This window comes from Bufo bufo, chromosome 2, assembly GCF_905171765.1.
Source record: "Bufo bufo chromosome 2, aBufBuf1.1, whole genome shotgun sequence".
Lineage (NCBI taxonomy): Eukaryota > Metazoa > Chordata > Amphibia > Anura > Bufonidae > Bufo > Bufo bufo.
In genome coordinates, this window is record NC_053390.1 from 825,392,307 (window position 1) to 825,410,567 (window position 18,261).

At 36.6% G+C, this 18,261-nt stretch overlaps 1 protein-coding gene across 1 annotated transcript in view; it reads right to left on the reverse strand.

Moving 5' to 3' along the window:
• Positions 1 to 1,435: 1,435 nt before the first annotated feature.
• Positions 1,436 to 18,261, reverse strand: part of EMX1 (empty spiracles homeobox 1) — a 65,647-nt gene continuing 48,821 nt past the window's right edge. The window contains exons 2-3 of the mRNA XM_040420597.1: positions 8,497 to 8,681; positions 1,436 to 1,996 (exon numbers count right to left, since the gene is read on the reverse strand). Of these exons, the coding sequence (XP_040276531.1) occupies positions 1,829 to 1,996; positions 8,497 to 8,681 (353 nt within the window). The 3' untranslated portion in view covers positions 1,436 to 1,828. The remainder of the gene's footprint in view (positions 1,997 to 8,496; positions 8,682 to 18,261) is intronic.

The following is an 18,261-nucleotide window of genomic DNA, read 5'->3' on the forward strand; positions in this document are numbered from 1 at the left end:
ATCTATCTATCTATCTATCTATCTATTATCTATCTATCTATCTATTATCTATCTATCTATTATCTATCTATCTATCTATCTATTATCTATTATCTATCTATTATCTATCTATTATCTATCTATTATCTATCTATTTATCTATTATCTATCTATCTATTTATCTATTATCTATCTATCTATCTATCTATTATCTATCTATCTATTATCTATCTATCTATCTATCTATTATCTATCTATTATCTATCTATTATCTATTATCTATCTATTATCTATCTATCTATTATCTATCTATTATCTATCTATTATCTATCTATCTATCTATCTATCTATTATCTATCTATTATCTATCTATTATCTATTATCTATCTATCTATCTATTATCTATCTATCTATTATCTATCTATCTATCATCTATCTATCTATCTATCTATCTATCTATTATCTATCTATTATCTATTATCTATCTATTATCTATCTATTATCTATCTATTATCTATCTATCTATCTATTATCTATCTATTATCTATCTATCTATCTATTATCTATTATCTATCTATCTATTATCTATCTATTATCTATCTATTATCTATTATCTATCTATTATCTATCTATCTATTATCTATCTATTATCTATCTATCTATTATCTATCTATTATCTATTATCTATCTATCTATCTATCTATCTATCTATCTATCTATTATCTATCTATCTATTATCTATTATCTATCTATTATCTATTATCTATCTATTATTTATTATCTATCTATTATCTATCTATCTATTATCTATCTATCTATTATCTATCTATTATCTATCTATTATCTATCTATCTATCTATTATCTATCTATCTATTATCTATCTATCTATTATCTATCTATTATCTATCTATTATCTATTATCTATCTATCTATCTATCTATTATCTATCTTATCTATTATCTATCTATTATCTATCTATCTATTATCTATCTATCTATCTATCTATTATCTATCTATTATCTATCTATTATCTATTATCTATCTATTATCTATCTATCTATTATCTATCTATTATCTATTATCTATCTATTATCTATCTATCTATTATCTATCTATTATCTATCTATCTATCTATTATCTATTATCTATCTATCTATTATCTATCTATTATCTATTATCTTCTATCTATCTATCTATTATCTATTATCTATTATCTATCTATTATCTATCTATCTATTATCTATCTATTATCTATCTATCTATTATCTATCTATCAATCAATCAATCATTTATGGACAGAGGTGTGCAGTTAGTTCCATGAACCCCACTAGATGACATGTCTTATATACAGCAGGCTGGGATTTCATAGTGAGATTTTTTGGCCCCGGCTGTGTGGTGTTGGGGCCCCTCTGTGTCATGTGTCCCCGGAATCGTCTTTGATGAGGTCAGACAGGCCCACGTTGTGATATTATTTTTATTAACACACATTTACACACTAAATTGGTAATAGCTACAGGTTCTTTCCTTTATCAGATAAAGAAAATAAATTAAAAAATTAGGGGGCAGATAAAAGAAGCCGAGAGAGGGGAGATGTTTTATTTCTTGTAGCCCATTCCATCCATGGTCGTGGTTTGGATTGGCTGATAAAAGTCTATGGAGAAACCAGCCGTGTCTACAGCCGTGTGTGGCCTTCAGCATCGCTGTCTATAACGGGCACATGACGTCCGCACCTTCATCAGGCCCAGCAGTTCTGTACCCAGACCCCATCACCGCCCAGTCTATATCATATGTCCCTTATTCCACTATGAGATGCAGTGAAAGTCTTGTGTGGCCTCAGGGGCCTGTCATTTAATCGTTGGACGTGACATCAATGTCTTCTCCGTTGGGCTGCTTGGTGGCCAGTCTCCATCTGTTGATGTGATGAGAGCCCTTCTTCTTCTGATCGGAGTCCGGACCTTCCTCCTCCAGCTTCTGCCTCTTGTATTTGGTTCTCCTGTTCTGGAACCACACCTTCACCTATCAGATACCACAAGATCACAATTAGGAGAAGGAAAAAATATCCAAAACCAAGCAATTTCACACCAAAAAAAATAAAAATGACAAGTGTTCATTGTGGGGAGCACTATAGAAGGCGGTATTATTTATGTTAATAAACATCCATGTATAAACTAAATGTCACCTTGAAGATCAAGGACAGGATGCATTGTATCAGCGAAATCACATATAGAGCAATATACTGTCTGGTAGGGTGGATCCTGCTGATTAAAATGATACCTGTCTTGTGAAAATCGGTTGTGGCATTCCCGAGAAAAAATACTTTTATTCTTTATGCATGTGAGAGCTTCAGTGCACCGAGGGGCGGGGCCAGCACTGAAGAGCTGAGGGGTTAAGCTCCTCCCCTTGGTGCAGTGAAGCTCTCACTTGCACAAAGCATAAAAGTATTTTTTTCTCAGGAATGCCACAACCGATTCTCACAAGATAGGTATAATTTTAATCAGCAGGGTCAGCCCTTCCAGTCAGTATGTCTAGTTTAATAGAGGCGATCATGCTGACAGGTGCCCTTTAACACATTCCTGTTTTCCCTTATAAAGTTAATGGTGGGTGAGGTTGGCCATTCCCTATAATTTCTTTATGAAAGATACTAATTCTCATCTTGTAAAATTTTTGTTACTCTTCTAGTGACAACTCTCTTTTTTATGCAAATAAAGTAGATGTTGTTGCCGTCCATTTGATTCCTAGGATCAATGGACTGTAACATGACCTTAACAAGGATCCAGCTCCGAGGGGGAAGGGGCACTGTAATATTGTATTACTTCCTTATAATCTTTCTGAATGGCTGAGGACTGACACCCCGCACCCCCACTGATCAGCTGATCGGGAGGGGCTCCGATGCCGGAACTGCACAGCTCCATTTATAGTGTAGTGGACAAAGCTGGTTACTGCAGCACTGTTCCCATTGAAGTAAGTGCTAGGTGTCGGACCCCCACCAATTAGAGGCAGACAACCCCTTTAACTTGGGAATATTTTGAATTTATATGAATCATTAACTCTTTGTAGCGTCCTCACAGAAATATCCCATCTTGTGTCCCATTTATCTGAATTTTCTATATCCGATTGCCAATTGATAAAGTATCTGGTGGTACTATGAGGTGGACCATGGAAGGAGGATTGGAGGAGGGTGGCTTATCGGATGTGTGAATGGAAAAAAATAACATATATTTCAAACAGAGTCTACTGGGTGAGAACTCAGCGTGATGGCAGCTATACACACTGACTAATTCCAAAATATTCAGTGTGAGCAGCAAACTCTCATTTGGCCACAATCCATGGGAATGTGAAAATGCAAACTGCATATTTAATACTCCAATTTTAACATGCAAGAGTGCGTGATCATCATCAGCCAGACTTCTAGGGACGAGACACACGAGGGCTGTGGAGGCAACAGGTCACATTACAGCATACAGAAGGCTATTACAGTGAAGTTCCTCCTACAAGATCCTATCACTGCTGTGTGGATCCAGGTAGTAGAAGAGCATCTCAGGGACTTCCTCGCCAATGTGCTGCAATGTTATTTAAAGGGGATCTCTGAGGTCTTCTATATTACCGGGTCATAATATAGTAGGCAATATATATATGTATATAATACCGGCGCTGGCATACAGAGAGGGTAGGGGAGAGTGAGGATTATTATATGTATATACACAGGACGCTAGTTATAAGATCTCTACCTGTATCTGGTAAATAGTCGTTCCGTGATGTGGTGTGATCCCGTTGTTCCAGGAAGCACTGTATAGATCTGGTGAGACGCTTCTTGCTCTAACTCTCACCTAGCGCGCTGCCCCGGCCGGTAGCTAGCGCACACGTGGAGGAGCCTGCAGGGATGAGTTCAGGAGCGTCTTCGTGTGACGTCACAACTTCGCTCTGGGTGCCTCCAAAGGACAAATTTCCATCCAACGCGTTTCAGAACCTACGGGTTCCTCCTGACGAAGGAACCCGTAGGTTCTGAAACGCGTTGGCTGGAAATTTGTCCTTTGGAGGCACCCAGAGTGAAGTTGTGACGAAGGAACCCGTAGGTTCTGAAACGCGTTGGATGGAAATTTGTCCTTTGGAGGCACCCAGAGTGAAGTTGTGACGAAGGAACCCGTAGGTTCTGAAACGCGTTGGATGGAAATTTGTCCTTTGGAGGCACCCAGAGTGAAGTTGTGACGTCACACGAAGACGCTCCTGAACTCATCCCTGCAGGCTCCTCCACGTGTGCGCTAGCTACCGGCCGGGGCAGCGCGCTAGGTGAGAGTTAGAGCAAGAAGCGTCTCATCAGATCTATACAGCGCTTTCTACTACTTTGGCATTATTGTACTTTATTTGGTTTGCAGAGTGCTGTTGCTTTGTATATTTTCTTTCCTTTTGTGCTTTCAGCCATGGCAAGCTTGTGGGAGTTTTCAGCTGATGGCATGGCTGCTGACTGATCTGATGGTTTCATAAGACATGCCAATGATGCTTGTACTGACTTTGGGGAACTAAAAAGAAATGTGTACTTAGCAATCTCAGCCCCCCGCTATTCTGTCCAACCACCAGGCAATGAGAAAGTTTCCCAATTTCCATCCCACCATATAGGTGTAATATTTGGCCATTCCATTGTCACATCTTGGTTGCTAACCACTTCCACTGGAGGCAAAGGTCTTTTCAGTTTTAACAGGATAATCTATAGGAGGTCTCCTTTACTATAAGATTGATGGCCAATCACACTGGTGGACCTCCAACTCTATGATCCACAGTGATCAGCTGATTGAAGTGGCCCCTCTTGAATGGAATTGAGCTGGAATACCAGACACAGCTACTGCCAAAAATACAAAGATGTGCCTGGTAATAATGAAGAGGATCTGGCACTCAATGAAGTACCAAGGCCCCAGTAATCTTCTCATTGAGGGGGTGCCAGTAGTTGTAGCCTCACCGATCTGAAATTGACAGCTTGGGCTCCACAAAATGGCTCCAAAACCTCTCCTCTTAGGCAATGTCAACCTAAGTATGGTTCCTGTCCTCAACAGATGGTGCAGCGACCATGTTGTCTGGTGACCTGAAAATCTAGACTAGAAGCTTATTAGTTGGTAGTGTAAGCCTGTTAATTGGGGAGTTTACGTGACTAGTAAACTATTAGTCTGGTAGTTTAGAGTCTTGTTAGTTAAGTAGCCAAGTAGTCTAAAAGAATGGTACATCATTAGACTGGTAAATTAGACATCTAATAGCATGGTGGTCAAGTACCTTGGTAGTTTAATAGCCTTATAATCTAGTCTAGTAGCAAGATACTCTAGCTATCTGGTAGTCTAAAAGATTAGTAGTCTATAACCATGATAGTCTAGTTAACGCCTAGTTTGATAGCCTTGTGGACTGGTAGCTTAGTCCTTTTAGCAATATAGCGTGGAGGCTAAGTGTCTTGGTAGTCTATTAATCTAGCAGGCTGGGGGACTGTTAGTTTTGTAGTCTAGTAGTTTAGTAGCCTTGAAACCTATTAACATTGGCAGCCTTGTCATCTACTATGCTAATAGGCTGGTAGTCTAATAGCCTGGAACCCTAGTAACCTGGTAGTCTAATAGCCTGGAACCCTAGTAACCTGGTAGTCTAATAGCCTGGCACTTTCTTAGCCTCATAGTCTAGCACTCTAGAAGGCTGGTAGTCTTATAGCTCGGCACTCTAGTAACCTGTTATCTAATAGTCTGGGACTCTAGTAAACTTCTATACCTTAGTGGTCCAGTAGTCTGTTAGTTTAGAAGCTAGGTAACTGGGTAGCTTAGTACTTTAGTAGTATAGTAGCAAGTTATTATGGTATTTTAGCTTTTTAGTCTGTCGTCTGTTAATGTGGTAGATTAGTAGCTTGGTAGCCTAGTAGTCATGTAGCCTGGTAAATTTGTAGCTAGTGTCAAGTAGCCTGGTAATCTTGTAGTTTGGTAATCTAGTAGCCTGGTAATCTTTTAGTTTGGTAATCTAGTAGCCTGGTAATCTTTTAGTTTGGTAATCTAGTAGCCTGGTAATCTTGTAGTTTGGTAATCTAGTAGCCTGGTAATCTTGTAGTTTGGTAATCTAGTAACCTGGTAATCTTGTAGTTTAGTAATCTAGTAGCCTGGTAATCTTGTAGTTTGGTAATCTAGTAGCCTGGTAATCTTGTAGTTTGGTAATCTAGTAGCCTGGTAATCTTGTAGTTTGGTAATCTAGTAGCCTGGTAATCTTTTAGTTTGGTAATCTAATAGCCTGGTAATCTTGTAGTTTTGTAATCTAGTAGCCTGGTAATCTTGTAGTTTGGTCATCTAGTAGCCTGGTAATCTTGTAGTTTGGTAATCTAGTAGCCTCGTAATCTTTTAGCTTGGTAGCCAGGTAGTTAGGTAGCCTGGTAATGTTTCCGTTTGCTAGCCTTATAGCCTGGTAGTAATTTACCTTAGTAGTCAGGTAGCCTGGTAATCATTTAGCCTAGTATCTCGTTAACCTAGTAGCCAGACAGTCTTTTAGTTTGTTAGTTCCATAGATTAGCAGCCTGGTAGTCATTTATCTTGGTACCCTAGTAGCCTGGTAACCCTTTATCTTGGTAGACTAGTGGCCTGGTAATCTTTCAGATTGGTAGCCTTATAGCTTAGTAGCTTGATAGTCTTTCAGTTTGTTATTTGTATGCATTAGTAGCCTGGTTGTCATTTTTCTTGGTAGCTAGGTAGTCAGGTAACCTTTTAGTTGAGTAATCTTATGGTTTAGTAGCCTGGTAATCTTTCATTTTAGTAGCCTGGTAATCTTTCATTTTAGTAGACTAGTAGCCTTGTAATCTTTTAGCTTGGTAGACTAACAGCGTGGTAATCTTTTCGGTTTGCAGCCTGGTAATCTATCACCTTGGTAGCCTAGTAGTCTGGTAATCTGTCATTGTGGGATTCTAGTTGAATAAATTCCATTATCCGCTCCTTCTACCTTGGGCGTTCTTATTCTGACAAGAATCGTAATTTATACAGACATCGTCCCTGGAAGGCAAAGATCCTGCAAAATCTCACTGCTGATTCATTTCCATATCCATTAAAGCCTCCACCAATGACAGGCCGCCGCCGTTCTCACCCCTCCTATCTCTATGCAAATGACTTTTGCGTTCAAACTGGCCGACAAAACAATGTGTTTTTTTTATATATATATTCCTGGCATATGAAATCTGGTGCTGCAAGCTGAAGAAGAGGACACATATTTATAGGTGTCTCACCCCATACAGGTGCACTATGGGCACTTACATTACTCACAGATGGTAAACTGTATGCACTGGCCTTGATTTGCATGTACTGTAAGCTAAAAGTCTACAAGAACCCGGAGAGCGCCCCGTGATGCTTCATATCTACATAGAACATAGAAAGCTTTCCCTTGAACTAGAAAACCAGTGGACAACTCGCATACCAATAGCATGGAACAGATAAATAGTCTTTTAACTCATAGGACCTGCTTAAAGGCTTTGTACACCTATTTAGGATAGCATTGTACTCATTTTGGGCTAAAAATCATATTTTCAATTGGTCTTTATTAAAAATGTTAAGCCGTTTCTGAGCAACTCGGGTTAAAAAATCAGTCTTTTTGCATGCTGTTTGCCTGTTTTCTTTGAATTAGCTCTTACTGCTGATCTCCTGACCTCAGAACCACTTATGTAAGCCATATTCTTATCAGTTTGAGGTAAAGAGATCAGATATAAGAGCCGGATTCAAAGAAAACAGGAAGTCACAGCTTGCAAACAGACTGATTTTTAACCCTGTTCCTCAGAAACAGCTGAACATTTTTAATAAAGACAAACGGAAAAAAAATGAGTGAAATGCAATCATAAAAAAATTGCTCTGAAGGTGTCCATAGCCTTTAATCTTTTTTTCCTCTGGAGGAAAACTCATTTGCATATGATTTCCTATGCGGAATTCCTTGTAAGACTTCCTACACTAGCTGGATCTCCTTAATAAGGATTACTGCTTTGCACACTCTTGGTATTCTCTTGATGAGCTTCAAGAGGTAGTCCCCTGAAATGGTCTTCACTTCACAGGTGTGCCCTGAAGCACCCCATGAAGGAGAGTGATGGGGTGCTGCGCCAGATGACCTGGCCTCCACAGTCACCGGACCTGAACCCAATCGAGATGGTTTGGGGTGAGCTGGACGCAGAGTGAAGGCAAAAGGGCCAACAAGTGCTAAGCATCTCTGGGAACTCCTTCAAGACTGTTGGAAGACCATTTCAGGGGACTACCTCTTGAAGCTCATCAAGAGAATGCCAAGAGTGTGCAAAGCAGTAATCAAAGCAAAAGGTGGCTACTTTGAAGAACCTAGAATATGACATATTTTCAGTTGTTTCACACTTGTTTGTTATGTATATAATTCCACATGTGTTAATTCATAGTTTTGATGCCTTCATAGTCATGAAAATAAAGAAAACTCTTTGAATGAGAAGGTGTGTCCAAACTTTTGGTCTGTACTGTATATACCATACATACATGACAAAAAGTACACACATGTAGACATTTAAGAACTACCTGGGTTTCTGATAAGCTGAGGCTGCTTGCTAACTGTTTCCTCTCTGCTCCCACCACATAATGGTTCTTCTCGAAGGCCCTCTCCAGCCGGAGCAACTGCGAAGGGGAAAACGCTGTTCTGATACGTTTAGGCTTCCTGGCAAAGGGTCCATGAAGGAGTAAACTCTCTTGAGAAACATCACTGCCTGGAATAAGAAGATACAACAGGAGAGTGAGAATGTCCTATAATAATGTCAGTAATGAGTATGGGCATAGAGATCAATGAGATTGTTCATTGACTTGATGGCGCAATAATCCTTACGGGGCATAGAAATTCTGAGAAACACACCGAGTCTTGTGATGTCATCTTAACTTTATGATGTTAACAGGAGAGATCATTGAGATTTGGTTCAAACTCTCGAAGATGATGTCAGGTTATGTGCCACCCTGCACTTATCATTCAGATGATGTAATAAATGGTCAAAATTGTTCTTGTGATGTCATCATCTTCACAAATCATGGAAATTATGTCATAACCATCAGATATGAAGTTGATGCCATATCCATCACAGATAATTGAAGTACAGCAGTAAAGAGAAGCTCCATATACTACTGAGATGAGGAATGCTTGAGATTATTAGGAGGCCATCATAGAAGATAGATGTCTTAACCATCAAAAATCTGACGTTCTCCTACACAACTGAAGGACAATCGAGAAAAATTATGGAGGAGTTACGTATATTTAAATTATACATCTACTGAGAAAAATTGGGGCAGTTTTAAGATAATATGGTAACGAGGGAGGGGTCGTGACAACCGTTCACTCATCTACATGGCACACCAAGTAAGAAATACCAAGCACTGGTGACATTATATAACTGGCTGAAGCTACAGAAGGGGAGAAGGCTGGAGACATTACAGACAGACTTGTAGGACTTGTTGGTGACCAGGGAACGTTAGCCTCATAGGAGCTGATATGTCTGACAGAAACTGAAGACATGAGAAGTCGGGAGCTGACAAAAACACATTTTTGGCTGGATATGTACAAGGAAGATACTGTGGTTTTCTTCAATATCTTTCAAAGTTTCAAATACCGTACTTAAATATTTGAAGATGTTTTACTCCACGTTCATCCCACTCTACATTTATATTACACCCACTGAAAACTTCTGCCAGATCACTATGTACGTCACACGGAATGTGCAAGACACAAAAAGGTAGTAAAAGCATATAATATGGAGCACGCTGGTATAATTACATATATATATATACAGCTGGTATAAGTTATACATCTTCTTGTATACAGTGATATGGAGCATGCTGGTATAACCTGGGTATCTCCTGTATATAGTTATATATGTACAGCTGGTATAACCTGGGTATCTCCTGTATATAATTATATATGTACAGCTGGTATAAGTTATACATCTTCTTGTATATAGTGATATGGACCATGCTGGTATAACCTGGGTATCTCCTGTATATAATTATATATGTACAGCTGGTATAAGTTATACATATTCTTGTATATAGTGATATGGAGCATGCTGGTATAACCTAGACATCTCCTGTATATAATTATATATGTACAGCTGGTATAAGTTATACATCTTCTTGTATATAGTGATATGGACCGTGCTGGTATAACCTGGGTATCTCCTGTATATAATTATATATGTACAGCTGGTATAAGTTATACATCTTCTTGTATATAGTGATATGGAGCATGCTGGTATAACCTGGGTATCTCCTGTATATAATTATATATGTACAGCTGGTATAAGTTATACATCTTCTTGTATATAGTGACATGGAGCATGCTGGTATAACCTGGGTATCTCCTGTATATAATTATATATGTACAGCTGGTATAACTTATACATCTTCTTGTATATAGTGACATGGAGCATGCTGGTATAACCTGGGTATCTCCTGTATATAATTATATATGTACAGCTGGTATAAGTTATACATCTTCTTGTATATAGTGATATGGACCATGCTGGTATAACCTGGGTATCTCCTGTATATAATTATATATGTACAGCTGGTATAAGTTATACATCTTCTTGTATATAGTGATATGGACCATGCTGGTATAACCTGGGCATCTCCTGTATATAATTATATATGTACAGCTGGTATAAGTTATACATCTTCTTGTATATAGTGATATGGACCATGCTGGTATAACCTGGGTATCTCCTGTATATAATTACATATGTACTGCTGGTATAAGTTATATATCTTCTTGTATATAGTGATATGGACCATGCTGGTATAACCTGGGAATCTCCTGTATATAATTATATATGTACAGCTGGTATAAGTTATACATCTTCTTGTATATAGTGATATGGACCGTGCTGGTATAACCTGGGTATCTCCTGTATATAATTATATATGTACAGCTGGTATAAGTTATACATCTTCTTGTATATAGTGATATGGACCATGCTGGTATAACCTGGGTATCTCCTGTATATAATTATATATGTACAGCTGGTATAAGTTATACATCTTCTTGTATATAGTGATATGGAGCATGCTGGTATAACCTGGGTATCTCCTGTATATAGTTATATATGTACAGCTGGTATAAGTTATACATCTTCTTGTATACAGTGATATGGAGCATGCTGGTATAACCTGGGCATCTCCTGTATATAATTATATATGTACAGCTGGTATAAGTTATACATCTTCTTGTATACAGTGATATGGACCATGCTGGTATAACCTGGGCATCTCCTGTATATAGTTATATATGTACAGCTGGTATAAGTTATACATCTTCTTGTATATAATGATATGCACCATGCTGGTATAACCTGGGCATCTCCTGTATATAATTATATATGTACAGCTGGTATCAGTTATACATCTTCTTGTATATAGTGATATGGACCATGCTGGTATAACCTGGGTATCTCCTGTATATAATTATATATGTACAGCTGGTATAAGTTATACATCTTCTTGTATACAGTGATATGGAGCATGCTGGTATAACCTGGGTATCTCCTGTATATAATTATATATGTACAGCTGGTATAAGTTATACATCTTCTTGTATATAGTGATATGGAGCATGCTGGTACAACCTGGGCATCTCCTGTATATAATTATATATGTACAGCTGGTATAAGTTATACATCTTCTTGTATACAGTGATATGGGCCATGCTGGTATAACCTGGGCATCTCCTGTATATAGTTATATATGTACAGCTGGTATAACTTATACATCTTCTTGTATACAGTGATATGGACCATGCTGGTATAACCTGGGTATCTCCTGTATATAATTATATATGTACAGCTGGTATAAGTTATACATCTTCTTGTATATAGTGATATGGAGCATCCTGGTATAACCTGGGTATCTCCTGTATATAATTATATATGTACAGCTGGTATAAGTTATACATCTTCTTGTATATAGTGATATGGACCATGCTGGTATAACCTGGGTATCTCCTGTATATAATTATATATGTACAGCTGGTATAAGTTATACATCTTCTTGTATATAGTGATATGGAGCATGCTGGTATAACCTGGGTATATCCTGTATATAATTATATATGTACAGCTGGTATAAGTTATACATCTTCTTGTATATAGTGGTATGGAGCATGCTGGTATAACCTGGGTATCTCCTGTATATAATTATATATGTACAGCTGGTATAAGTTATACATCTTCTTGTATACAGTAATATGGACCATGCTGGTATAACCTGGGTATATCCTGTATATAATTATATATGTACAGCTGGTATAAGTTATACATCTCCTTGTATATAGTGATATGGACCATGGTGGTATAACCTGGGTATCTCCTGTATATAATTATATATGTACAGCTGGTATAAGTTATACATCTTCTTGTATATAGTGGTATGGAGCATGCTGGTATAACCTGGGTATCTCCTGTATATAATTATATATGTACAGCTGGTATAAGTTATATATCTTCTTGTATATAGTGATATGGAGCATGCTGGTATAACCTGGGTATCTCCTGTATATAATTATATATGTACAGCTGGTATAAGTTATACATCTTCTTGTATATAGTGATATGGAGCATGCTGGTATAACCTGGGTATCTTCTGTATATAATTATATATGTACAGCTGGTATAAGTTATACATCTTCTTGTATATAGTGATATGGAGCATGCTGGTATAACCTGGGTATCTCCTGTATATAATTATATATGTACAGCTGGTATAAGTTATACATCTTCTTGTATATAGTGACATGGAGCATGCTGGTATAACCTGGGCATCTCCTGTATATAATTATATATGTACAGCTGGTATAAGTTATACATCTTCTTGTATATAGTGATATGGACCATGCTGGTATAACCTGGGCATCTCCTGTATATAATTATATATGTACAGCTGGTATAAGTTATACATCTTCTTGTATATAGTGATATGGACCATACTGGTATAACCTGGGCATCTCCTGTATATAATTATATATGTACAGCTGGTATAAGTTATACATCTTCTTGTATATAGTGATATGGACCGTGCTGGTATAACCTGGGTATCTCCTGTATATAATTATATATGTACAGCTGGTATAAGTTATACATCTTCTTGTATATAGTGATATGGACCATGCTGGTATAACCTGGGTATCTCCTGTATATAATTATATATGTACAGCTGGTATAAGTTATACATCTTCTTGTATATAGTGATATGGAGCATGCTGGTATAACCTGGGTATCTCCTGTATATAGTTATATATGTACAGCTGGTATAAGTTATACATCTTCTTGTATATAATGATATGGACCATGCTGGTATAACCTGGGCATCTCCTGTATATAATTATATATGTACAGCTGGTATCAGTTATACATCTTCTTGTATATAGTGATATGGACCATGCTGGTATAACCTGGGTATCTCCTGTATATAATTATATATGTACAGCTGGTATAAGTTATACATCTTCTTGTATACAGTGATATGGAGCATGCTGGTATAACCTGGGTATCTCCTGTATATAATTATATATGTACAGCTGGTATAAGTTATACATCTTCTTGTATATAGTGATATGGAGCATGCTGGTACAACCTGGGCATCTCCTGTATATAATTATATATGTACAGCTGGTATAAGTTATACATCTTCTTGTATACAGTGATATGGGCCATGCTGGTATAACCTGGGCATCTCCTGTATATAGTTATATATGTACAGCTGGTATAACTTATACATCTTCTTGTATACAGTGATATGGACCATGCAGGTATAACCTGGGTATCTCCTGTATATAATTATATATTTACAGCTGGTATAAGTTATACATCTTCTTGTATATAGTGATATGGACCATGCTGGTATAACCTGGGTATCTCCTGTATATAATTATATATGTACAGCTGGTATAAGTTATACATCTTCTTGTATATAGTGATATGGAGCATGCTGGTATAACCTGGGTATATCCTGTATATAATTATATATGTACAGCTGGTATAAGTTATACATCTTCTTGTATATAGTGGTATGGAGCATGCTGGTATAACCTGGGTATCTCCTGTATATAATTATATATGTACAGCTGGTATAAGTTATACATCTTCTTGTATACAGTAATATGGACCATGCTGGAATAACCTGGGTATCTCCTGTATATAATTATATATGTACAGCTGGTATCAGTTATACATCTTCTTGTACATATATAGAGATATGGACCATGCTGGTATAACCTGGGTATCTCCTGCATATAATTATATATGTACAGCTGGTATAAGTTATGCATCTTCTTGTATATAGTGATATGGACCATGCTGGTATAACCTGGGTATCTCCTGTATATAATTATATATGTACAGCTGGTATAAGTTATACATCTTCTTGTATATAGTGATATGGACCATGCTGGTATAACCTGGGTATCTCCTGTATATAATTATATATGTACAGCTGGTATAACTTATACATCTTCTTGTATATAGTGATATGGAGCATGCTGGTATAACCTGGGCATCTCCTGTATATAATTATATATGTACAGCTGGTATAAGTTATACATCTTCTTGTATACAGTGATATGGACCATGCTGGTATAACCTGGGCATCTCCTGTATATAATTATATATGTACAGCTGGTATAAGTTATGCATCTTCTTGTATATAGTGATATGGACCATGCTGGTATAACCTGGGTATCTCCTGTATATAATTATATATGTACAGCTGGTATAAGTTATACATCTTCTTGTATATAGTGATATGGACCATGCTGGTATAACCTGGGTATCTCCTGTATATAATTATATATGTACAGCTGGTATAAGTTATACATCATCTTGTATATAGTGATATGGACCATGCTGGTATAACCTGGGTGTCTCCTGTATATAATTATACATGTACAGCTGGTATAAGTTATACATCTTGTATATAGTGATATGGACCATGCTGGTATAACCTGATCATCTCCTGTATATAGTTATATATGTACAGCTGGTATAACCTGGGTATCTCCTGTATATAATTATATATGTACAGCTGGTATAAGTTATACATCTTCTTGTATATAGTGATATGGACCATGCTGGTATAACCTGGGCATCTCCTGTATATAATTATATATGTACAGCTGGCATCAGTTATACATCTTCTTGTATATAGTGATATGGACCATGCTGGTATAACCTGGGTATCTCCTGTATATAATTATATATGTACAGCTGGCATCAGTTATACATCTTCTTGTATATAGTGATATGGACCATGCTGGTATAACCTGGGTATCTCCTGTATATAGTTATATATGTACAGCTGGTATAAGTTATACATCTTCTTTTATATAGTGATATGGACCATGCTGATATAACCTGGGTATCTCCTGTATATAATTATATATGTACAGCTGGTATAACTTATACATCTTCTTGTATACAGTGATATGGACCATGCTGGTATAACCTGGGCATCTCCTGTATATAATTATATATGTACAGCTGGTATAAGTTATACATCTTCTTGTATATAGTGATATGGACCATGCTGGTATAACCTGGGTATCTCCTGTATATCATTATATATGTACAGCTGGTATAACCTGGGCATCTCCTGTATATAAGTATATATGTACAGCTGGTATAAGTTATACATCTTCTTGTATATAGTGATATGGAGCATGCTGGTATAACCTGGGCATCTCCTGTATATAATTATATATGTACAGCTGGTATAAGTTATACATCTTCTTGTATATAGTGATATGGATCATGCTGGTATAACCTGGGTATCTCCTGTATATAATTATAGATGTACAGCTGGTATAAGTTATACATCTTCTTGTATATAGTGATATGGAGCATGCTGGTATAACCTGGGTATCTCCTGTATATCATTATATATGTACAGCTGGTATAAGTTATACATCTTCTTGTATATAGTGGTATGGACCATGCTGGTATAACCTGGGTATCTCCTGTATATAATTATATATGTACAGCTGGTATAAGTTATACATCTTCTTGTATATAGTGATATGGATCATGCTGGTATAACCTGGGTATCTCCTGTATATAATTATATATGTACAGCTGGTATAAGTTATACATCTTCTTGTATATAGTGGTATGGACCATGCTGGTATAACCTGGGTATCTCCTGTATATAATTATATATGTACAGCTGGTATAAGTTATGCATCTTCTTGTATATAGTGATATGGAGCATGCTGGTATAACCTGGGTATCTCCTGTATACAATTATATATGTACAGCTGGTATAAGTTATACATCTTCTTGTATATAGTGATATGGACCATGCTGGTATAACCTGGGTATCTCCTGTATATAATTATATATGTACAGCTGCTATAACATGGGTATCTCCTGTATATAATTATATATGTACAGCTGGTATAACCTGGGCATCTCCTGTATATAATTATATATGTACAGCTGGTATAAGTTATACATCTTCTTGTATATAGTGATATGGACCATGCTGGTATAACCTGGGTATCTCCTGTATATAATTATATATGTACAGCTGGTATAAGTTATGCATCTTCTTGTATATAGTGATATGGAGCATGCTGGTATAACCTGGGTATCTCCTGTATATAATTATATATGTACAGCTGGTATAAGTTATACATCTTCTTGTATATAGTGATATGGACCATGCTGGTATAACCTGGGTATCTCCTGTATATCATTATATATGTACAGCTGGTATAAGTTATACATCTTCTTGTATATAGTGATATGGACCATGCTGGTATAACCTGGGCATCTCCTGTATATAATTATATATGTACAGCTGGTATAAGTTATACATCTTCTTGTATATAGTGATATGGACCATGCTGGTATAACCTGGGCATCTCCTGTATATAATTATATATGTACAGCTGGTATAAGTTATACATCTTCTTGTATATAGTGATATGGAGCATGCTGGTATAACCTGGGCATCTCCTGTATATAATTATATATGTACAGCTGGTATAAGTTATACATCTTCTTGTATATAGTGATATGGATCATGCTGGTATAACCTGGGTATCTCCTGTATATAATTATATATGTACAGCTGGTATAAGTTATACATCTTCTTGTATATAGTGATATGGAGCATGCTGGTATAACCTGGGTATCTCCTGTATATCATTATATATGTACAGCTGGTATAAGTTATACATCTTCTTGTATATAGTGGTATGGACCATGCTGGTATAACCTGGGTATCTCCTGTATATAATTATATATGTACAGCTGGTATAAGTTATACATCTTCTTGTATATAGTGATATGGATCATGCTGGTATAACCTGGGTATCTCCTGTATATAATTATATATGTACAGCTGGTATAAGTTATACATCTTCTTGTATATAGTGGTATGGACCATGCTGGTATAACCTGGGTATCTCCTGTATATAATTATATATGTACAGCTGGTATAAGTTATGCATCTTCTTGTATATAGTGATATGGAGCATGCTGGTATAACCTGGGTATCTCCTGTATACAATTATATATGTACAGCTGGTATAAGTTATACATCTTCTTGTATATAGTGATATGGACCATGCTGGTATAACCTGGGTATCTCCTGTATATAATTATATATGTACAGCTGCTATAACATGGGTATCTCCTGTATATAATTATATATGTACAGCTGGTATAACCTGGGCATCTCCTGTATATAATTATATATGTACAGCTGGTATAAGTTATACATCTTCTTGTATATAGTGATATGGACCATGCTGGTATAACCTGGGTATCTCCTGTATATAATTATATATGTACAGCTGGTATAAGTTATACATCTTTTTGTATATAGTGATATGGACCATGCTGGTATAACCTGGGTATCTCCTGTATATAATTATATATGTACAGCTGGTATAAGTTATACATCTTCTTGTATATAGTGATATGGACCATGCTGGTATAACCTGGGTATCTCCTGTATATAATTATATATGTACAGCTGGTATAAGTTATACATCTTCTTGTATACAGTGATATGGACCATGCTGGTATAACCTGGGTATCTCCTGTATATAATTATATATGTACAGCTGGTATAAGTTATACATCTTCTTGTATACAGTGATATGGAGCATGCTGGTATAACCTGGGTATCTCCTGTATATAATTATATATGTACAGCTGGTATAAGTTATACATCTTCTTGTATATAGTGATATGGACCATGCTGGTATAACCTGGGTATCTCCTGTATATCATTATATATGTACAGCTGGTA